The sequence below is a fragment of the Folsomia candida genome, unplaced genomic scaffold, assembly GCF_002217175.1.
Source record: "Folsomia candida strain VU population unplaced genomic scaffold, ASM221717v1 Fcan01_Sc005, whole genome shotgun sequence".
Lineage (NCBI taxonomy): Eukaryota > Metazoa > Arthropoda > Collembola > Entomobryomorpha > Isotomidae > Folsomia > Folsomia candida.
The window spans coordinates 10,258,311-10,282,666 of NW_019091197.1; the positions used below are offsets into that span (position 1 = coordinate 10,258,311).

The window sequence follows — 24,356 nt, forward strand, 5'->3', positions numbered from 1 at the left end:
TGTCGTGTGTGTGCTGTGCTGTGCTGTGCTGTGCGTGCTCATAAGCAACATGGTAAAAGGTGATTCTGATGGTGGTCCACCACCACCACTTGTCGTGTGTGTGCTGTGCTGTCCTGTGCTGTGCGTGCTCATAAGCTACATGGTAAAAGGTGATTGTGATGGTGGTCCACCACCACCACTTGTCGTGTGTGTGTGTGCTGTGCTGTGCTGCGCTGTGCGTGCTCATAAGCATAGGGCGGATATGTATTTACTTAAATTCCTCAAAATATGTATATAATATGTACTTAAAAAAGTCCCAAATATGCACATAAAAATGTTTTTCAGTTTAAACTTCCTACTATCTTTAAGTTTTATCTTCGTGAAGATTCAAATTTTGGCGCTTTTATAAGCGAATAATAAAGGAATTAAGTTTTAATCCTCATTTAATGACTCATACTGTGACATTAGCTACATTTCGAGTAATTTTTTGGCATAGGAAACTTATAAAGCGATGCAAACTGGATTTGCCCCTCGTTCGCATGAATTGAACACCATGATCGTGCGAATATAATTGTTAGATGACCTTAAATCATGGACGAAGTTAAATATATTTATATAACAAAACCTCGAAGTATGTATTAAAATATTTATATTTTCAAAAAACATCGAAATATGTATGAAAGTATTTATATTTATGAAAAACCTCAAAATATGTATGAAAATATACATGAAATATGTAAAATATGCAAAACTATGTTTGAACTTTTGAAATCCGCATTATGTGGAACGTTAGTGTACGCAGTTTTAGTACGCTTTGGCTTTTTATGAAAAAGTTAGAAATACACACATATCCGCCGTCTGCTCATAAGCAACATGGCAGAAGGTGACGCTGATGATGGTCCACCAGTTGTTTTTGTTGTTTTTGTCGTCTACATTTTGCGAGGGCTTGTTGCCGGTATCTATATTACACCCCGATTAACACCCCGAGTTTGATACCTTGGTAGTGCTAGTAATAGTAGTATTTGGTAGAAACAAAACATGTAACTGGTCTGAGTTGACGTCGACTTTAATATTGTTAATTTAATTGTTTGTTTGGTAGAAACAAAACATGTAACTGGTCTGAGTTGACTTCGACTTTAATATTGTAAATTTAATTTATTTTGAATTTTCGCGCCATTTGAAACTTTACTTTCTTTACTTTCACTTCCGTTTCGGAAAATTACTTTCACTTCCGTTGCCAACAGAGATTTCCAGCTTATAATATAGATTTGTCCTGCTCGACTTGAATTGGAAAAGGTTGTCGGATTACCTACCTAGATTCCTAGTGTATGTAATTAGAATGAGAAAATTTATTTAACATTGTTCGTGTCTGAATGCCTGGTTAAAGAAGGAAAGAAGCACATTGGCAGGATCACTACATGTGGAGCAATTAAATTGATAGTCTATGTTGGTTTCTACCTACTTCTTACCATGCCGCGCGGTGACCACACCTCGGCAAAACTGCGTCCATTGTCCATCGACTTTTTCTTACGCCCATCGTCCATCGACTTTTTCTTGCTTCCATCGTCCATATCGACACAATATAGTCCATAGGGACGCGCGTCCATACAGGGCGCATCGACTTTTTGCGTCCATCGTCCATCGTCTATCGTCCTGTGACATGTTCATATGTGCGCTATACCCTAATGATGGGATAGTAGCTTCATATGCATGTTCTTTGAGTGAGTTCCGATCGTGTAAGTCAATTTAATAACGAACTTACAACAGACTGTATTGCAATTTGATATGAAGACTCGTTGGGATGTCCGTGGGGACACTCTCTAAGTCTAGATGGAAAGAGGTTGGGAGTTCGGCTCCCACCAACGCGATCTTTTTGCAAATTTGGAATGCAGTCATGTTACAGTCCATTGACTTTTCTTGTGTTCATCGTCCATCGTCCATCGTCCATCGACATTTACTTGCGTCCATCGTGTATCGCCCATCGTCCATTTTCTGCGTCCTTCGGCCACATGGACGCAATATCGTCCACATGGACGCACGTCTATGCCGATGTGTGGCGGTGACTGTATATGATTCTACTGGACCGGTGGCATCCTGCCATCATGGTGCTTGTTTGTCTCCAAGAGGTAATAGCGTGTTTCCAAAACGGAGACAGATATCACTACCCGGTGACAAACTGCCACTATGAGGTAACAGTTTATCACGATTCCTGTAGAGTCATATAAACATAGTAGCAACCCGGTGATTGCCTGTCACCAGGCTTCTTAAGATCTGTATGTTGATTATCATTTATACAAATCGGCTGATCTAAATTTTAATATTTCTGCGCATTTTTTGCATTTTTCCTGACTCCTGGTTGGTGCTTTTTAACGTGATTTAATACCTTTATGCACTAATTTTATGCAGCTATTTTTTACCAGTAGAAACCGTGTTTCGACTGGGTAAAACTAAATTGGCCAGGACGGCGGTCAAAATGCCACAAAATTGTACCGGTTTTATCCACTTTTGTCCGTCCAAAAGTGGACAAAACCACTTTTCTCCACTGGAAGAAGTGGTTGTTTTAACGGTTAAAACGATTTGGGGGTGGTTAAAATTTAACAATCCCCAAACCGTTTTACGTCCAAAAATAAACACTGACGATTAGTAGAAATGCTGCGTAAGAATTTATTCCGTCTGTTTTACCATGAATTTTACACCGACAATTTACCGTCATTAAAATTAAGCCAAATATATTCACAATTATGATAACTTTTGCTATTGTAATTGAAAACTGGATTTCCAACCCCGTTGTTCGCGAGTTTGATTATAGTTTTGTTAGAGCTAATGGAGTAGAGTTTATTTATATACATTTATGTACCTTCTACTACTTAATTTTCAGTTAGGTAGTAGTAAATAAAATACTAATTTATATAACTTTCAATTTTATAGCATGCCAAAACTCAGGAAAGGACAGCATTTTAACCATGAAATTTGATTTTTGCAATGTCGTGTCATGGTTTGAAAACCAGTTTGTAAAGAACTCAAACCTGTTGACGCTTGAATAACAGATTACACAACTTGACTAGAATTATGTTTGCATAATTTTGATGACTTTTTTCTTCATTAAAGTCAAGTTCAAGCAAATATTTAAAACAACGGTTTGACTTATTTACAATCCACAGCAGGTATGCAAAAATAAACGAATCTTATTTAGGGAACAAGTCGGTGATAGCTTATAACCTAGTGGTGTCACCAAAGTAGTATAATGCCACCAAAAAGGTTAGGATGCTTATCACCACGGGCGGTACAAGGTCATATGGGGATGAACATGATATCGGCTATCACCCAGTTTCCTAGAGTGCATGTTGAATGGGCGAGTACCTGAATTGTTTAAGTCGGACGAGGTTAAGGTACATTTGGCAAGGGTAGGTACAAAATTGATGTTTTTCTATTTGAGGTACTCGGTAACTTTCCTTGCGTAATGACAAGTTGCATAATCCGATCAAAACCACAGCTTGTCATTTCTATGAAACCTGTTTATTACTACTTCCAATCCGGCCGTTGTGCAACTTGCAAGCTAAACGTAGTTATTGATTAAAATTTCCTTAATTACAAAGCAAATTGGGATCTGAAATCTGGCTGCGGCTGGAAATGGATTTCTAGATAGTAGATGCGAAATTTATTTGAAAATATATAAAGTGAAATTTAGACAATTTAGGAAGTACGAATCGTACTTCCTCAACTCAGCATTTGCATCATTTTTATCGTACTGTACGATAAAGGTGATGCAAATCCAGTCTATTATAATACTAAGGTATTTTTACTTCATAAATTAAGGTTGGCTGGAACATTAACATGTTAGAAGTTTACGTTGGAGGAAAAAATATTTAGCCTGCCTTCTCAGAATTAAGCTTCTAGAAATAAATAAAAACTTAAACCATCGAGAAATATGATATAAACTAATGCAAATCCTGCCGGTTGTAAAATTAGAGCTTATTTAGTTCATTAATTGGATATCAAATATACACTGACCACAGGAATTGTCCGTCTTTTTTTATATCGTTCGTTGAAATCCATATTTCTCTGGAATTAAATTACCTATTTTAATAATCTTTATTGAAATTAGTAGACCAACTAATTGGTAAGATCATACCAGGAGCTTTCGAAGAAATGTTCTATGTGGGTTAAAAAGATATTCTGCCGCCCGCCCTCAAAATGCAACTCTCAACAATTGTCCGTCATTTTTATTGAAATTCAAATTTCTGAGTCAATTTCAAAAAAACTGAAAACTTAAAGTAACTTAGTAATGAGTTAGGCCTCCCTTAGCAGATATCACTGCTTGACAGAGTCGACCCTTCGATGCTACAAGATTCTGAGCCACTTTCAGGGTCACACTTTCAAACGTATTCGGAATGGCGTTTTTGTCAGTTTTTAAATTGCACTTATCACTTTTATTAACTACACTTAACACTATTATCACTTTTATAACTGCATTTAGCTCGTTTTTAATTTTGTAAATGAACTTAGCTTTTTTTAGTTTTGCAAGTGCACTTAGCTCTTTTTTAAAATTAAACATTAAGCGCACTTAGCTCTATTTAGAATTAGTGCGACAATATGCGATTTTGAAAAATATTTGCATGGAAAGGCTACTATCAACTAATTACCTCCATTCACGAATCCCTCCTCCATATTGCCAATCGAATTGAAAAGCTGCACTGGACCTATTTCCGCCTCCCAGAGCCAGGAAAGAAGACACGCTATCCCAAATATTGGCATGATTGCCATGCATTGAAGTTTCAAGTCGGCAGATCCCTCACCCCCAACAATCCATCGAATCATTCCCAGCACGTACGTGGTAAAGATGACAAGCTGGCAGCGAGAAATTTCCACCCTTTTCCATCCTTGGACACGTTGAAGTTGACAACTTTTAGAATTCCAACGGAATGGGGACGACCACATGAAGGTTGCTACTCGGATGTGGAATATTAAATATGGTTTGAAAACTCTTCCCATAATTTTAGTCAAATAGCAAATGAACCAGTCCACTTGTGAAAAATATATCTGCTATAGATAGTCAAAGTACGAGAAATAAGGCGACACTCTATCATGACAGGTATTTACACAACCCAGTTGCCATGAGCGACCAAGATGACATTTATTAAAGTGACATACTTATTATGGGCTTTGTCTCGCCCATGTCTCGAACCTAACCCCACCAAAAAGGTGGATCATGTTTGTATTACCATTTCCACGAATGTTATTCCTTGCCTGATGCAACATAAATACGTGTAATACTATATAAGATTTGTCCAGTCTCTTTCTGTCTGTATGTATGTCTGTCCGGCGGAACGCTCAATAGCCTAACCTAACCTAACCGTGAATGTAGAGGAGATGCTGGGGGGCATCGCGTCTTCCATCTCGGCCAGGTTAAATAATGGTGGTAGACGAGAAGGGTGGACGAGAGCCTGACGGCCAGGATAGCTCACCGGCTAATTTGGCGGCTACCTTCTCGGCCATTTAAAGGCTGCAAGTGTTCCTGTTTCGACATTAGATTGGCGACCATCAGGAGGTGTGACCGTGTAGACATTAAGGTGGCGACGGCATGAGGGTATGCCCCTGTAAAATTTGACTTGGCGATGCCCTGTGTGTTTGGTCATGACGATTGTGTCTTTTCGAGGCCGTTATGTGGTGCCACTAGCACCACTGAATCGGCTAGTGTGTAATAATCGCCTATATTCCCCAGTTTTTAGTGCTTCATTCAACAGAAACAGTAAGCACAGCCCTAAAAGTAAACTCACCTGTCCGACTTAACTCTCATAATTTAGAATTTTTGGGGCAACGATGCAAATGCAAATTTACATATGGAAGTAAATTCTACAAGGTAAAATTTGCCGAACTGATGTCTAGTCCTAGTAATAAATTGATGATACAAGTATACATCGAAATTATGCAAGTAGCGAACTTTAATGTGAAAATGTACATGTCTTACTTTATCCATTTCAATACATTACCTTGCGCTCTAATCTTTCAGTTATGGAAATCAATAATTGATATTTACATTTTATATGTAAAACTTATTTCTTTTATAAATTTTAATACGTTTCACAAGCCCGATATGAAGAACAAGTTATAAAATAAATTAACACCGAATTTTAAATAACCACTTTAAAAAGTAATAACTTTCATCTTTATTGTCCAATTTTTCCTTCCCATTCCCAAACAGCTCCATTAACCACAACATTTTCGATCACGACGTCATCCACATTTTCTACGACGTAATGCGGATCATTCAAGACTCCATTAAACGTCGCATTTTCCAACCTTAGCCCCACAAAACTAGCATTTGGATGTCCCTCGTAACCCCGCATGTAGCAGGAATAAGGCGCGAATTCCAACAAGGTCAAATTTTGTATCACAAAATCTTTAATGACCGGAACAAATCCCGCGTTGGGACCCTCCTCGTAGAAAAAGTCGACCTCAATCACCTGCCTGCCTACCCGCCCCACGGTAATGTCCCGCAAATAGAATCCCTCCAGCAGACCGCCTCTCAGGGCATTGTTCTTCACGCGGATGGCCGTGTCCAACATATCGCTGGAAAGGTAGATCCTCTCCGCAAAAACGTTTTTGACCCCGCCACTGATGCAAGATCCTAACGTCACCCCGCCATGACCCTCTTCCATGGAACAGTCCTGAATAACGATATTCTCACTGGAGACATTGACCCGCCTACCGTCCGCATTTCGTCCCGACTTGATCGCAATGTCGTCGTCGCCATTGTTGAAGGTGACGTTGTAGATCCACACGTCTTTGCAAGACTCGGGATCCACGCCGTCCGAGTTTGGTCCAAGGCTCGTAATGTTGACGTCACGAACGACCACGTTGTCACAGAGGACAGGGTGGACGATCCACATGGGCGAGTTGGTTATAGTGATGCCTTGGATGAGTACGTTTTTGGAGCGGTATGGCTGGATGAACTGGGGGCGGAGGTAGTGACCTTCGCCGAAGACGCGGTCAACCACGGGAATGTTGTCTTCTGCCATTTGGAAGAGGGCGTCACGATCGATGGTCTGATTTATTGGGGTGGTTTCCCAACATTGGGCGTACCATGTGCCCTTCCATGGCCACCTGGGACAAAGTATGAGGTTGTAGGTCAACTTACAAATTATTCTATATATTAACCTCTTTGTTACTAAATAAAATTAGTTGAAAAACCGTTAGCGACTGATTTATTTTGGAATTGCAAATCTCAAAATTGACAAAATGTCCAAAAAGGAGAAAATTCGACTTTTGTGCGTACCTTTGTTTTAGAAAAAGTTCAAAATTCGGGATGAAAAAGTTCACTTTTTACCACGAATTTTTCCCCATTTGGCACTGGAGTTGATCCATTTTTCAATTTTTTGCCATCTATTTTTGTTGTCAATGGCAAATTTTACATTTGACGTATTTCTGTATTTCGTCCCCAAGGGAAAGTAAAATACTATACACATGTGTGTACTACGTCATTAAGAGGTTAACAAGGTAAACATACCAGTGCTCACAGTCACAATTTCCGTCCAACAAACCGACCCCTGTTAAAGCAATGTTCTCCTCCTCGAAGGCGTATACGAAGGGGGAGTAGTTGATAAGCTCGATACCTTCCCATCGCGTAAACACGAGCGGGTACGCCGTCGTGTTTCGGGTGAAGCGAACAATCGACTCTCGCGTGGCCAGATGAACGTTGACATTGGAACGTATCGTGATGGGGCCTGGGAGTAACAAGGTTGTCATAGTAACGGTTACATGGGGTAACAAATTTGTAACTTACAAGGAATGACCCTCAGGTGCCTATCGAGTTGAGGGTTCCCACTTATTAACAAAATTAACACAATCTAGGACTTATGCAGTGAACTAGCGGAATTTTCGTGCAAAAATCACTTTTCGTCAATTGGTGACGATAATTGTAGCGAGCATGTGGCGATAGTTGTGGTTGGATAAGACTGGAGTTAAGTGAGCGAGAAGAGGGCCAACGAGCTCTTCTGCCTCTCCAGGCTAACCCGCAACTATCATCACACGCTAGCCACAAATATCGTCACCAAATGACGAAAAGTGATTTTCATACGGAAATTCCGCTAGTTAACTGCATAAGTCCTATATTGTGCTCATTTTGACATAGGTTTGAACCCTCAACTCGATAGGCACCTAGGCGTCATTCCTTGTTCGCTGAATTACCCGTAACAAAAGTTCCATTAGGGACCAGGACAACCCCACCCCCGAATATGTTGGCGAGTCCGATCGCATTTCTGAAGGCGTTCGTGTTAGCGTCAACCACGCTGAAGGGGGCCTCCACATCGTCCGCATTGGGGGAGGGCGACGCTCCATAGTCAAGTATGTTGAAAGTGACGTCGGGAAATGTCGGCTCACTGATTCTCGCCAGGATGATGGGGACCTGGTCCCATGGGTCGACCTGCCCGTTAACATCTGGGGAAAATATGAATTATAGAAATATAAAGCCACTTACAAATTTATACGGAGTGGTAACAATCTAGCTTCACTTGATAAATTTAATTTCTTAGTTTTCTCGATATTTTGGGGTTTGGTTAAGTTTAGGTTATTTGGCGACAAATATTGTTACCTCGATCACATATTACCTACCAGGCCGGAGACAAGCGACCCTACCGGCACTAAGACGAAAGTGTATCCGTGTAATAACAAAGTTGTATCGGGATAGTGATAGTTTACTACTGTACGATAATAAATTTACTAACGTACAGTAATAAACTATCCCGACACAACTTTCTTATTACACGGATACAATTTCGTCTTCGTTCCGGTAGCGTCGCTTGTCTCAGGCCTGGTAGGTAATATGTGATCGAGGTAACAATATTTGTCTCCAAATTATTTTAAGTATACCTGCAATTATGCAGAGGAGAAGATGTAGTACGAGACGTGCTGCAGGTGACTCAACCATTTTAAAGTTGCTCTGGATAGTTTTCCGTTGCGAAATTAACTGACAAGATTTTTCGCAAAGCGACCGATTTTATAGTGAAGCTGGGTTTATAAATAATTTTACCCAATTGTTTCGTGCTGACGGTGATCGATAACCGTCAGACTTTAATCAGCCCCACTTTAAATCTCAATTAACCTGGAATGTTTTGCACACGGGGATAATCGCGTGTCATTTGTTTTGCACACGAAACCGCTATTGTTATCAAATTTGGAGAGAAACGCGAGTAGCTTTGCCAATTAGCGGAGCATTCTGATTAACAGTTCGAGGAATTTATCTCTATCCATTAAACCTCTTATAACACATAATAGGTTTTTTAGATGTTTAACATAGATTTGTATTTGCAGGAATCGTTCATATTGCCTGTATTCGTCACAACTTGGTGACGTTAGCAAAAAAATATAAGTTCGCAAGTTGGCACAAAAAATTCCACAAATTATCTTAAGAAACCCTTTGCCAAGTTGTGCATCTCCAAGGATGGAATTTAGTTTAATTTTTCAAAAATATGATGCCATGATAACATGCCAAGTCATGCTGAACACACTTGGGCAAAATAGCGTCCATCGACTATTTTTTGCGTCCATCGTCCTGCGTCCATCCACTTTTTCTTTTGCCCATATCTACAATTTTGCCTTCATCGCCTATATGGGCGCTTATTTGTCCATATGGACGCGTCCATGCCGATGTATGGTGCTGAATACGCATGTTTTAAACACGTCCCGTGTGCACCTGTTGACACGATGAACCATTAAATAATATATTTGCTTATTCTGATACGAATTAAGCTGAAGTTGTCGAAATATGTGCCACTTATGTATCATGGGAATTAAAATAATCTGGTTATGTGTTGCACACGAGGCCAAACCACTCTGATCCTGAGTGCGAGCACTTTCACCTCTCATTGTGAATCGGATTCGATTTATTGTATCAGATAAATGGTGAGTTTGTAAAAAATATCAAAAATACTTCCCACTTCCAAGTATATAAGGCACTGAGAAATTTTATGGATTTTGCCACAATACAGACTTGCTCTGAAAGTTCAATTGTATATGTCGATAAAATACGTTTTCTTATTTGCGTTAGAGTGAAATACTAGCATAAATAAATTAACCTCTTTCTGACCAAATTCAAGATATCGTATCATTTAAACCAAGTCCCTTTCTAGACCAAACACATGACATGATCTAGAGAAATTTTCCATTGGCAAGTAACATGAGAATAGAAAATTGGTAAAAAATGAAAAACTTGATTATGAAAGGTGGAGAACTCGATAGTGAAAAGTTGAATTTTTTCAGCCGAATTTTTGAATATTTTCTATACCAACTCCACGTAAAAATATGGAAGTTTCATTTTTTTCGAATTTATATCAGTTTTGAAAAGTCAAATTCGGGGCTTAGGGTTGATTACGGTCAAAAAGTGGTTAAATATTTACCATTATTTTGAAGCTTTTGAGTGATTGAAATGTTTTTTTTATTCTCTACTCGTTACAACACCTAATCCAAAGATTGTAATCTAAACTTAATATTTATGTACAGTGGAACAATGTATGTACACACACGCATAAAATTTACACCCTGATGTCACCCTTCATGCACTATTTATTTAACATGCCAGTCCTCAATCCGGCCAGTTACTCCAGATATCGATAAGATAATTAAAATGCATTTTATTAGCACCCAATACCACTGGCCTCGGAAGGGTGGGGACAGTTTGTTTATTTCCCCGTAATCTCCCCATGTTAAATAATCGCCTCCCCCTCCTACAATATCCATCGCTTCCGCGGCCATTGCTAAATCCCCATGTCTACCTTCTCGCATAATAATCCCCCTTAATCCCCCCCTTACTCAGCACCACCTGCCACACATGCCCTTTCCTCGACCTGAACGCGCCTTCATGAAATTGAAAGAAATACTTCCACATTCTGAAAAACCTTTCGCCATACTTGTCCTTAATTGTGGGCCAATTCCCTTCGAAATTAGTCCACCAGGCTTGCAACGTTTTTATGTAATCATGCCCAAAATTTTGCCAGTCCTCGAGCACAAAGAGGTGTTCGATCCCCCTCGTAATTTCCGCGTGGTAGGGGACGTAGCCATTGGGGAAAATGTAGGTGATCAGCCATGGTTCGGACGAAGGGGGTGAGGTGGCTGTCAATTCCTATCGTGTGGAGGAGGAAGATTCAGTCCGACTTTAAACACGCGTGGACCGTGGCGAAGAAAATTTTGTGATTGTTCACGTACCCACGTGCTCCAGCATGCCGACGTAGATGACCCGGTCGAAATTTCCGGCCTCGTCCAAGTGGCGATAGTCCATTAACCTCACCTCAACTCCCGCCATGCCGGCACACCGCCTCCTCGCCGCGACGACTTGATCGATCGAGATTGTGATTCCAAGGACGGAGACGGAGTAGTATTTGGCAAGGTGGAAAGCCAACCCGCCCCAGCCACACCCCATGTCGAGGACGCGCATCCCTGGCTTCAAGTTCAATTTGGACGCGATTAGCTCCATCTTGTTGAACTGGGCTTCGCCAAGGGTCGTTGCATTCTTCCAGTAGCCGCAAGTATAGGACATCGAGTCGTCCATGAAGGATTCAAAGAGATCGTCACCTGTTTCAATAGTCGGTAATTAACAAAGACACGGTAACAATAATGAGGGTATTCATTACGGCTTGTCATCGTTAATCTCATCGTTACCGAGTAAAATCACATGAAAAACTGTTAGTGACCGATGTACTTTTGAATCGAAAATCTCAAAACTGACAAAAAGTCCAAAAACTAGAAAATTCCACTTTTGTGCGTGGCCTTGATATAGAAAAAGTTCAAAATTTAGGCTGAAAAAGTCCACTTTTTGCCACGAATTTTTCCCCATTTGGCCCTGGAGTTGATCCATTTTTCAATTTTTGCCATCTATTTTGGTTGTCAAGGGTAAATTTCAAATTACACAAATTTCTCTAATTGGTACGCAACGGAATATAAATCGTTACACACCCAAGAGGTTAATAACGTTAGAAAAACTAGCAAATTTTAGCAATTTTTTTAAGTTGAAAATAATTTTCAAAATTACGCATCTCCGAAGCTAGTATTTAGTTGGCAAAATATTTTTTAAACATATACCAAGTCGTGATGAATACCCCGATTAAGTTTCATACCTAAATCGTAATGGTTCTCCCCAACCTCCCACGCCCTGTCTTTACTCTGGAGATTGAAATAGGAGCAGGCCATATAGTTGAGAAATCTGTTCCAGGGGTGAAACCAGTTCGCGACGGCTACAGCGTCCCCTTCAAAAAGATGATAGGCCAGCGGCGGGATATCGTCAGACTCCCACTGGCCATCCATGCACCCTTCGCCAAGACCAAGCGGACCATGGTTCACTATGCGGGGGTAGAGTGACTTGTCCTTCACCTAGATACCCGTGACAACTAAACCGTCAGCTTTGTCTCCACTCACAATAATGTTTTCCTGATTTGTTGTACCCAGTGTTCGACCAAGCAAAAAAGCGCTTTTTTGAAAAAATGTTTTTTTGCTGAAAAAAAACGGCTTTTTGCTTATCAAAATCGGATGCTTGTTTGCTTTTTTGCTTTATTGAAACTTACAACATGGTAGTTGTGCATTACGCCGCTAGATGGCCACTGCTAAAACAGCAAAATAGCAAACAAGCAAGAGCAAAAAAGCAAAAAAGCATTACAGGATGCCATGCTTTTTTGCTTTTTAGCGAATACTGGTTGTATCCGACCATCGTATCAATTCTATCACATTTAAGACAATGAGGGTATTCATCCCGACTTAGCAACGTTAGCAAAAAATCAAAGTTCGCAAGTTAGCAAAATTTGTTTCTGAAAATTGGCTTGATAAATTATTTTCTAACTTGCCCATCTCCAAGGCTAGTATTTGATTAGCAAAATATTTTTCAAGAATATGTTACGATGCGATGATGAATACCCCCATTACTGTTTCCCAATTATTTACGCATATGAATATTTACGCATATGATTTCACACTCACCTCAATATCCCACCCTCGCTTCCCGTCGAATTCGACCCCACTCCTGGCGAAATGGTGCTTCACGTACTTCTCCACCAAACCGGGGAACAAGGTGAGGACGAATAGTTCCAATTTTCTATACCACTTAATCAAAGGGATGACCCCCTGGTACAAAAACATGTTGGATTTCAGCATGACGATTTTTGCCAAAAAAAACCTACACCTTGCCACACTTTTTTTTACACTGACCACTTTGGAATATTAGCAATTAGTCCAATTTCATCTCATCAACGTTATTTTTTTATCAAAAATGATGAAAAGTTAGGCATGAAGAGAGCTCAATTTAATTTACTTCCTTACTATGGAACGGGCGAGGGGTAAATTTTGCATCAGTTTGCTCCAATTCGCACACATTTATTTACTGATCTGCTCATAAGTAAATAAGTTTGGGGGTCGTGTAGCATGTTACGTGTGAGATATAGTTGTAATGAGTGCGGAGAGTGAATACTCAGCCAACCTCACGGCAGAGTGAGATTCATGGATGAATCACCGCAACAGGGTGCCGCAACAAGTACTTACCTCTTGGGTACCAATTGCACACATGTATGTAACGATTTATATTCCGTTGTTCACCAATTACAGAGATAAATGTAATTTAAAATTTACCCTTGACAACCAAAATAGATGGCAAAAATAGAAAAATGGATCAACTCCAGGGCCAAATGCGGAATAATTCGTGGTAAAAAGTGGTCTTTATCAGCCTAAATTTTGAATTTTTTCTATGTCAAGGCCACCCAAAAAAGTGGAATTTTCTCCTTTTTGGACTCCTTGTAAATTTTGAGTTTTGCAATTCTAAATAAAACAGTCGCTAACAGTTTTTCAACGAATTTTATTTGCTAACGACGAGGTTAATCACAATACATGATTTCCTATGATTTGTCTCCCTGGATGCTGCACGAAACTGGAGGACGGAAGTTTGTAGGAGGGCAAGCATTCGCTAAGCTGCACACTGGCTGGATTCGAGTTTTTTACTGCCAGTCCTAAATTTGAAGAATCTCATAAGGATAACATTGGTGGCTGAGATCTCCTTTGCTCCACGGATCTCCCGGTTCAGGTAAGTATCAAAAAATAGTTTAAAAAATTAGGATTATTTAGCTCAAAAAAACTCGTGCGAATACCAATACACTTTTTCACAATATGGGGTCAAAGTTCCCCGGTGTGCCACAAAGGCTCTTGAAACAGTTGGCAAGTAGTCGCCACCGGCGGCAAAGAGTCGCAGATTTTGCCGACATCCAGCCGAGTACTTGCCACCGCTTTCCCGCCGCCATTTTCACTCGGCAAACCAGTGTATTTGCCGGACTTAATCTGTCTACTTGCCGTCGACGGCCCATCCCAGGCCATAGCAAGCTTTAAATGGTATTTAAGATTTTGCTTCTGGCCACATTCTTGCCAACTACGGCCCGACTCGAATGAGATACCAAAATGCCCCAACTCTTACTTAAAGTAGAGGAAACTTAAAAACCTCCACACCGTCAACATTCTGTCCATCAAATCAGTATTTTGTCTTTATTCCATTAAACGTACTTTGTCATGATTAAATTTGCAGTAGTTATATTTCCCGACGAAGATAACGCCATTGACGTTATATCGTCATCTTGGATTCTTCCGCCACTTATTGCAAATGGGGGGACCCAAGTGAAGAACTGCAGATATCCACCATCAAAAGTTCGAGGTGCAAAACTAGCCAAACTTGTTTGCAATCATCAACCCCCATCTTCGGATTGGTTGGTCTGTTCTTGTCGAGTTTTGAAAGAGTATGGTAAGCAGTTTGTTGCAAAAAAGTATATGGCAAAACTAATTATTTGCTGTTATCTATGTTATTTTCTAGACAATTATTTGACCGCCCGTGAAGCATCAATTAGGGCGGAAGAAACTTCCAACTTGGAGCCATCTTCCGTTGAGGAGGCAGATTCTAGGCGAATCCGAAAACGCATACAAAACAAAGTAAAGCCGCCACCGTGTAATTCCAATAGCAACAAGCTTCAAAAAATAATTGCTGTAGCCGAAGATTCTAGCGACGAATCCAACACGTTGGAGGACGACAACCCGACAACTTTTTGCCTTGGATTAGTTAGAGAAACAGGTAAACCGGAAGGGTGTAACCACTAGTTTACGTCGCCAGTTCATAGTTTATGTTAATTTAAATCATTTAATTAGTATTATAAATAATTAATAATTTAAGTTATGATATTTTTTTCTGTTTATATAAGAGCCGATTTGGAAAGGGGCGGTTATGAAGGTGCAGCTAATGACAACACATTATTTGCACCACCTCATGGACAAATAGAAATATACCCAGGAGGAGGAGATCAAAACACTTCCGCAACCCACCAGGCAGAGGATGTCGAGTTTAAAAATCAGTTCGTACAGTTTCTAGAGGAAAATAGAAGTATGATAATATTCGTATGAATAAAATACGATTGTGTGTATTCTCCTTTCTATTATATTTATACTATGGAATTAACTAACTTTTTTATTAGAATTTCAAGATGCGGTGATTTCCAAGCTAGAAATAATTTCTAGTAAGTTGAAGCACATTAATCTTGGGACGACGTGTGCAAAAAATATTAAATTGACTGGAGCCCCGCTACTGCCTTTAACCAGCAAGGATGGTTTAGCTTCCCTCATAACCTGGCTTGGTATTGATAAAAATAGTGACCTAATGGTACCAGAGAATTTTAATGCGTACTTTATTTATTATGCGTACGCTGGGTATGACCTAATCTATTTATTAACGACAGATCGATTATCTAAGTCTACACGGAGGAGAAAATGTTTCTGCAGTAACCGGAAGCATTCTTTCTGAAATATTTACGAACCAGTTCGCAACAGTAGTTAGCTTTACTGGACAAGGACAAAAAGCGGTTTGTGGCATAAAGGACTCAATATTACCTAAATTAATCACAAGTACGTTAATAAAATTTATTCTCGAAACCATCTTATAATTAAAAATGATTAAGTGTTCTGCAACGATTTTCTAGAGTCGGTGCGGTCAAATAAAGGCTTTAGCCAAGCAACAGATTTCGAGGTGAAGCAGGCAATAATAAACTGGTTGAAGAACGCTGGTGACAGAGGTGGGGGTCGAGCAGCTCGTCGTCAACGTCATTTGACAGGATGAATACAGTCACCCCGAGAACGGAATTACGCCGCAGAAGAAAAGCAACATCACGTATATTGCAATTTATTAGAAGTAAGACGATAGGAAATACTGTGCCGACATTATTATTTAGTGAAGAAATTGTAGAGCCACCAGTGAATGTTCAAATAGTTGAAACTGAAATAAGTAGCGCTGAACCCTCAGATTTTGTATTAGACAACAGTCAAGTAAATGTTGAGTCAGATATCAATTTTCCTTTACTTTTGCCAGATAGTCTTCGTCTGTGGGCTACAGCACATAATGTTACACATATGTGTCTCCGAGAACTGATAACCATTATAAATCCACATATTAACAATATTCTTCCTCTCGATCCTAGAACATTAATGAAAACGCCACGACAGATAGTTATAGAAAAGCTAGGTGGAGGTGAACTAGTTTATTTCGGTATAAAAAAAGGTGTGGAAAGACGGCTAAAACTAAAATTATCGGATTGCAATTTTCCAATTATTAAAAAATGGCAGCATGAGTCTATTTCGAAAATTATTTCAATATCAGTTGGTATTGACGGGGTACCGATTTCTCAAAGTAATACTAAGTCGTTTTGGCCAATTCTTGGTATGCTGGACCAAGCTGTAGATTCAAGTCCATTTATTATTGGATTATTTTGCGGCATGTCAAAGCCAAAAGATACTTTATTTCTTAAACAATTTGTTGACGAAGCATTAGAATTAGAAAGGACTGGTATTTTATTTAAAGACTTACAATTTGCATTTAAAATATCTTGTATAATAGCTGATGCACCAGCTAGAAGTTTTATAAAAGGGTGCAAACAGCATAATAGCTACAACTCGTGTGAAAGATGCGAACAGGAAGGTGAATGGCTTGGAAGAGTAATTTTAAGAGAGACAGTATGTCCACAGAGAACGGATGATAAATTTATTAAAAAAACGGATGCAGATCATCACACATACGACAGTGAATTGCTGAGATTAAATTTAGGCCTGGTGTCACAAATAGTACTTGACCATATGCATTTAGTTTTTCTAGGAGTAACTAAAAAATTATTGAACATTTGGGTGAAAGGTAAATTGCCGCACCGACTTAGTTCACAACAAGTTTTAATTTTATCTAGAAATTTAATTCGACTTAGACCTTTTGTATCCCGTGATTTTCAACGCAAACCTCGTGGGCTCGACGAACTAAATCATTTCAAGGCCACTGAATTTAGACTTTTTTTGCTGTACTCTGGAATAGCAGTATTAGGCGAGACACTTCCACTAAATAAGTTTAAAAATTTTCTAAAATTACAAGCAGCGATGTCAATATTATTATCTCCTAATGCAAGTATAAAATCGTGGAATGATGTAGCCAGGTCGTTGCTCATACAATTCGTAAAAGAAGTTGAATTAATTTACGGTCCAGAATTTATGATATATAATGTGCATTCAATTATACACATTTGTGATGATGCATTGAATTTTGGTAATTTGTCCAGGGTCAGCGCATTTCCTTTCGAAAGCTATATGCAGAAACTAAAAAGCATGCTGCATGCTAAAAATTATCACCTGAATCAAGTAGCGAAACGCTTACAAGAAATTGAGGCAATTGATTTTGCGACAAAAATTATGAAATCTAGTACGCAACAGTTTTCTAATAGTAAATATGATAATTGTTTCTACTTAGGAGATGGTACTTATGTAATATTAAAATATATTAACCTATCCATAAAATATTCAGAGTTTTACGAGGTTATAAAACTTGATAAATTTCCGGAATATCCATTCAATAGCTTAACCGTAAATATATTTCTAGCTAAAATTACGACTAATGTGAGGATTGTTAATTACAGTGAAGTTATGTATAAATGTTTACTTTTACCTTATAAAAATATGTACTTGTGTTTACCACTTCTTCATACTTTAAAATAAATAACAAATGAAAAAGTAAATAATATGTGCAATTACTGGTGGCATTTGGATGGGTATAAGCATTTCCGCAGGTCTGAGCCATGGTCTTGCCACCGGTGGCAAGCCGGTATCAAGTTGGCGTGCCAACTGGAATACGAAGTTGGCCCGTACGCGATCGCCACCGCCAAGCCACCTATGGCCATTCGGACATTTCCTGCAGTTTGCCGACCCATTTTGGCCGCAGCTGCGCCTACTGCGGCCCTGCTAGTTTGGCAAATCGGGTAATTTCAAAATAATTCGCTCAATCGGATACAAAAGGGTCAGACAAACAATGAGAGGCATTACTAACTGGCAAAAGTCTTAGGGATCATGGATAAATTTTGCGTTTTGGCTTGTGCCGAGTACTTTTAATATTATACGAATTTTAAAACTGTGAAGTTACTTTCTGGACATATTATACGTAAGTCGTGGAAGCCGAATCCAGCTGCTTGGTGTTAGATAGGACTTTATGTCGGTGGCGGCAACTACAATCAAAACTCCGGCCGCTGCTAGAAGCAAGGCTGCCAAACTATGAGATATGATATCCTAAAAATAAAAATCTTGATTAAATTTGAATCCAAAAATTTATATAATTAAACAAATTTATAAATTACACATACATAAATTTCAATTAAGTAATTTTAAATATTTTAAGTTACAGTTTCATTTAAGAGAAACTAGCGACTCGAAAATATTTTGCTGTGCAATATGTATGCGCCGAAGTAGGAATTAAGAAGGTAATCCAGAAAATGGATAAGCCCCTCCATTTTTTCAATTTTTGTCGAAAATGGTATTGAAAATAGCATAGTTAGGTATTTCTTTTAAACATGGCACGAAATTTTCGATAACGTCTTACATATTTCAGATAGAAACTAATTTAGCGAAGTTTTGCAGAATATGTATTTATGTTTGCGAAATAAAAACACGCCCATTTAATGGGTAAACTTGCCATCAAAAATCCCATAGTTTTGCAGCAAAATGTTTGCGAAATACTTCGCTAGTTTTTTTTGTTGCTAAACTCCATTAGCACGATATGCTAAGGTTGACAATCCTACAGTCATTCTCAGAGGGCGGGTATGCACATATGTACGTAAATTCCGCAAAATATGTAAATATTCAATATGTGCTTGAACAACCGGAAAATGTGGACATGATAAATGTTTTAAAATTAAATTTTCCACTATATTTTTGAAATATAATTTTGAGGAAATCTTAATTTCTGAATGAAGAAAAATATTTTTGCATAAAAAACTTCGAATTACCTATAAAAATATTTATATTTAGACAAGTACTCCAAATATAAAGGAAAATATGTACCTAGTATGTACGAAAAATGCTCAAAATATATATGAAAATATGTAATATGTAAGAAAATCCTAAAATATGGAAAATATGGAAAACCATGTTTGAATTTTTGCAATCGTGCTTAGATGGGATATCAGTATCTGATATGGTATGCAAAGCTATAAATACATACATATCCGCCGTCTGTTCATTATTAACGCTACAAATAATTTACCGGTATTCTTAATTTGGCCGGGGCTATGTAAGACAAGGAAAAATTAATCAAAAAATTCCAATAAGACTTTTATAAACATCTCCAAATGCGTGTGAGTTATTAATATTTCTAAATTTGCGAGATATGCGATGACTGACGAAACTAAACTGTGATTAACTTATCTCTTCAATTAAGTAGATATTAAAAATTGAATAGGGGCGACGTCCATGAATTATTTCACGTAATAGGCTGGATTTTCTAGACCCCCCCCCCACCCATACCTAACCATGCTTAACCGTCTGTCACATATGTATACGATATCATTGGAGACTTGGACCCTCCTCTCGAGTGTCGTAATTTATGTATGTACCGTCCCATAAAATAGAAATTGCGAATCCCTCTTTAAATATAGGTATTTACTAGAACTTTGCCCCTTTCCAATATTTGCATGAAATTTCGATATATAGTTTAAACATTTCTCACCTACATATTTTATTTGTACGTACGGAAAAAGCTTAACAAAATAAATAAAACTAACCCAAGACGTCACTTTTGCCAAAATAATTAAACTCTTAGCTAACAGCATACCGATGAAAATTAGCTTATGAAAAAGTCTGCTGATTAAAAAAATTAGGTACAAAATTTTGCATATAATTTCACAGGAAAATCAAGCGTTTGGTTCGGTTCATTGGAATAGAATGTAGATAGAATTAATTGATCAGCAGTTAATACTATTTAAATATATCGACGTATGTATCTACGCGCTGAAGAATTACTGCTTGTGGTATCATGTTCTGTCAAAGTTTGAGGACATGACGCTCGGCTCAAATAACGTTGACGTGTAGGATGATATGGGCAAATGCAACGATAAATTGGGAATTCCAAATTTAGAACTAAATTAATTCGCAGGTTTGTTCAACAAACTTGTTTGTAGTGGATGAATGAATTGATTTGAAGTAAAGCGTGGTGAGGTTGATGACAGGGAATAGATTGCTTAGAAATCAATATGTCAAATATTGAATTAGTCATGTACCATGAATTAAGGGTGACGTTAATAAGATAATTAGTCAATTATGCACATGTCAATGTATTTGATTGTTCAACTGGACAATTGTGGTATGAATTGTTGAACAACATGAGGTGAGTAATTTAGCCGAGCAGTGAGTGGAAAAACGTAAAATTTAGTCATGATAATTTTTGTAAGGTTTGACGCCAATAGCATTAAAACTTGACATTTCCCAGTATGAATGCGACAAATGGGATCATTTTTATTTTGCACAATAACAAAGATAAGGTTTAGTAACACAGGAATATATTCAGACTACATATGACCGATTCTCGATAGTTCGTTCTCGTAGTGATTAAATTTTAAATGCGAATAACATACGGATTTCATATTAAGTGCGAATAATATAGTTAGTTAAAAACTATTTTTGCTAATTTATGTATGTCAAGACAGAAAATAATTGTTAATTTTTCAAAACACAAAACAATACATATCCAATTTTCTCACAATTTGCAAGACTTCGGAAGGATTTGGTACTGAAATATTACCCAGTGGTTTAAATATTCGTATTATGTAGTAACTTGTGATATTCTTTTGAAGTTCGTCTTATGGACGTCAGATTAACTAGGGTACTTTAAGACCTTGGAAATTTCTTAGTTCTCTGTTCTTGGTAAGACAAATGCAGGAAATAGAAAAGAAACCTATGCAATAAATAGGTTGTGAAAATTTGTTCTTGTGCTTAATATGCAATTATTTGCACAAGATATTGAAGAGCAAAATAAATTGTCTCATTTCCTTTCACTGAAGTGCAGCTAATTTGAAAAGGAGGAAACCATTTCCGTCCAGGAATGAAATACTGCAATTATGCATACAAAATATTGTTTGGATTTTCTTTTCCATGGCAACCGTTGTATTCCAAGGGGATTTTATGCCTTATTCTTTCCCCACTTGTATTTTGAATCTTGCACCAAAAGTACAGATGGCTTACCTCAATCAACAAATTATATAAAGAAATACATAAAATGTGGAAATCACTAACCGTCGTCGATACAATTATATTGACAATTATTTACTTTTTCCATCAATCGTTCATAATTATCGTCTCGGCACAATTGATCTCTACACCTTTTCCGCTTGCCAAGTTTTTGGCCGGCGGGCCTTCCTGTGGCGTCAAGATTAGTCGCTGTGAATCAGGCTTGACTGATTTTTCCCTTCCGGGGAACACTTTCCCAACAACAGTCGTCCTTGAGTTGAGTTCAAAACCTGTTTCAATTTTTCTAAACGTATTACAAATACGAGTAGGAAAATGTCAAGTATGCCTACTTTTCCATAAATATATAAAATCTGAGAAAGTATTCAGTTATAAACTGCGATTAGCGACTCAACCTTCTCTTCACTTTAACCACATGGTCATGGATTATGCAGATAATACTCTAATTATTGTAGGAGACCCAAACTCCCGGGAGCTTGCGGGTGCATATGACTTCAAAAGTACGCTAGACCTTGTTCCTAAATCCTTTCTAGTGTTTCCACCCGATGAGGAAGGCAACTTTGAATTGTGCGGCATGAAGAAGTGGATGCATTTTGCGCTGAAAGACATGATCTGTACAAAGAGAAAAAAAGAGCCGCTGGTAGGACTATAAGTTTGTACTTGTTTACTTTCATTCATGTGATCTGAGCAACGTAAAAAAAAATTCCTTAGCAGCGTTGAAAAATTTTCTTAGCAACGTTAAAAAATTTCCTTAGCAAGGTGAAAAAAATTAATGTGGCCCTTCTTGAGGACGGGCTTATGGGCTAGTTTACGTAAATGCCTCAACCGTAAGTACCTTTATGAAATTTGATACTACTGCATACAAAAAGTAACGAAACGCTGCCTTACGTACAAATTTTGTTATCGAACCCAACATAAAATTAGTCTTACATGGTTTGTGATCATCTTCATTAATTACAATTTCCCGCAAAATAATGAGTATGTTGAATTTTTTTTATATAAGAGGAGAATATACAATTCGAAGTTATTATATTATCCACGTGGCTGTAAAACTAATTTCCTGCTAAGTTCTTCGTTTGATCAATTATTCATAAAAGATTTAAGTAGGTATGTACCCGAATAAATATAATTGAAGGAGATATTCAAATCTAACCAAGCTGATCAAGTTAAGGGCTTACATATGGAGGCAATATTTACACCAACCCCTCCGAAATGAGGCTAAATGTATTGGGCGATCTAAAATTGCGTTCGCTAGAGCCACCAAACATTGGATACATTCAAAAATATATTCTTGAGCTTACAGTTGCCATTGTTTAGTGGCTCTGACGGCACTGCTGGCTGGTGTGAACCAACTTACTCCAGTCTCACCCATAGTGAACGACTGGTGCTCAGTGCTCGCAACGGGTCGGGTCCCAGGTGTGACCCGGACCCGGACCCGACCCGGACCCGGACCCGAATTTAGAAACGGGTCTTAGGACCCGGTTCACGCCGGGTCCAAAACTACTGATCCCAACCCGAGGGGTCCGGGACCGGGTCTTGAAATTTCTAGACCCGGACCCGAGACCCGGGTGTTCCGTTCTAAAATTATATTTAACGCTGGAGCTTCCAAGTAACATACGTTGATGCCTTTAGGATATGCTGCAGTACGAGTTCTAAGGTGTGCACGAAAACTGAAGGGTTATGCTCCATGGCACCATCTGCGCCCACGACATGCCACGCCCCGTCTAAGGAATTACAGTCACGAAAACAGCTGCATTCAAACTTTTGTCAAAAATTCAATTTTCGCTTCCTTTTGGTAATTTACCTAGTTTTCCTGATCCTACATTTTTGTTTTTTCATTCAAGATTGGACTAAATTTTTATTTAAAAATTATTTTCTAAAATTTCCTGACGAGGTTTTCGAAAAAATCAAAATTTATAAAAGTTGAGTTTGAGGTTGGAAATTAAAAAGTAACTACATATATGCCATGAAGAAAGTAAAAAAATCAAAATCAAGGATTAATGTTAGATTTCTGGTGATGAAAAAGTCAAAAACTTCTTCACATTCTGTGTCTTTGAGTGGGCGCAAATTGGGTCCTCCTTCACTTTTCGTACACTAATTTACAATTAGTGCTACAATATGTAGACACATATTTAAGGATTGACAGTGTCATAGTTATCTTTAACAAAGATACCTCCATATAAATTTTTATCAATAACGATTCAAGTAATTTAATCAATATTTTTTAATGCTTCTTATGAAGCTTCAATGATTAGACATGTTGATTAAAAATGAAATTCTGTCTCTCATCACCCCAGACTAGAAACAGTCATAAGGACCCGGTTTTCGGGTCCGGTTCAAACCATAGGACCCGGACCCTGACCCGACCCGAGACCCGTTTATATACATTATAAAATCGGTGACCCGGACCCGTCGGGTCCGGGTCCGGGTCTTTTAAATTTTTGATCCGGACCCGACCCGGAGCCGGACCCGGACCTGGGACCCGGAAAAAACGGGTCTTGGGACCCGGACCCGTTGCGAGCACTGCTGGTGCTGCTGGAGAGTACAGAGTAGTGATCGCAGGTGGCGATAGTGGGAATGTTTACATTTTAGAAAAAAATGTAAACATCACGTGACTTGCATTCTCGCCGAACAAAGAGCAATGCTACTCCCTCTACTTATAACTCTATGATTTACACCATCAGTTATAATTTTTGTGAATCTGACGTTTCCCACCGATAATTGGAAAACAACGATTAGCAATCAGATAACGACAAACTAATCTGTTAACGAATCTGAAAACGGCACAAAAATATTTCGATTCCTAGCTAAATATATACTTCTGAAATAAATACATT

At 38.5% G+C, this 24,356-nt stretch overlaps 1 protein-coding gene across 2 annotated transcripts; it reads left to right on the forward strand.

Moving 5' to 3' along the window:
* Positions 1 to 14,135: 14,135 nt before the first annotated feature.
* Positions 14,136 to 18,259, forward strand: LOC118435800. 2 transcript variants are annotated; one of them, XM_035852227.1, is made up of 6 exons: positions 14,136 to 14,737; positions 14,807 to 15,061; positions 15,191 to 15,367; positions 15,459 to 15,643; positions 15,720 to 15,885; positions 15,960 to 18,259. In XM_035852227.1, the coding sequence occupies exons 1-6, from the start codon at positions 14,509 to 14,511 to the stop codon at positions 16,094 to 16,096; spliced, it is 1,149 nt and encodes a 382-aa protein (XP_035708120.1). In that variant the 5' UTR covers positions 14,136 to 14,508; the 3' UTR covers positions 16,097 to 18,259. The 2 variants fall into 2 exon arrangements, with proteins under 2 accessions (XP_035708120.1, XP_035708119.1); XM_035852226.1 differs by having other exon boundaries at positions 14,136 to 15,061.
* The last annotated feature ends 6,097 nt before the right edge of the window (positions 18,260 to 24,356 follow it).

What these genes read in the sequence shown, in the direction of transcription:
- LOC118435800 (XM_035852226.1), top strand. Translation starts at nt 14,509, where the DNA reads ATGATTAAATTTGCAGTAGTTATATTTCCCGACGAAGATAACGCCATT. An exon ending in GTTTCTAGAGGAAAATAGAA is followed by an intron (nt 15,368 to 15,458) that starts GTATGATAATAT and finishes CTTTTTTATTAG; the next exon opens with AATTTCAAGATGCGGTGATT. An exon ending in ATAAAAATAGTGACCTAATG is followed by an intron (nt 15,644 to 15,719) that starts GTACCAGAGAAT and finishes TATTAACGACAG; the next exon opens with ATCGATTATCTAAGTCTACA.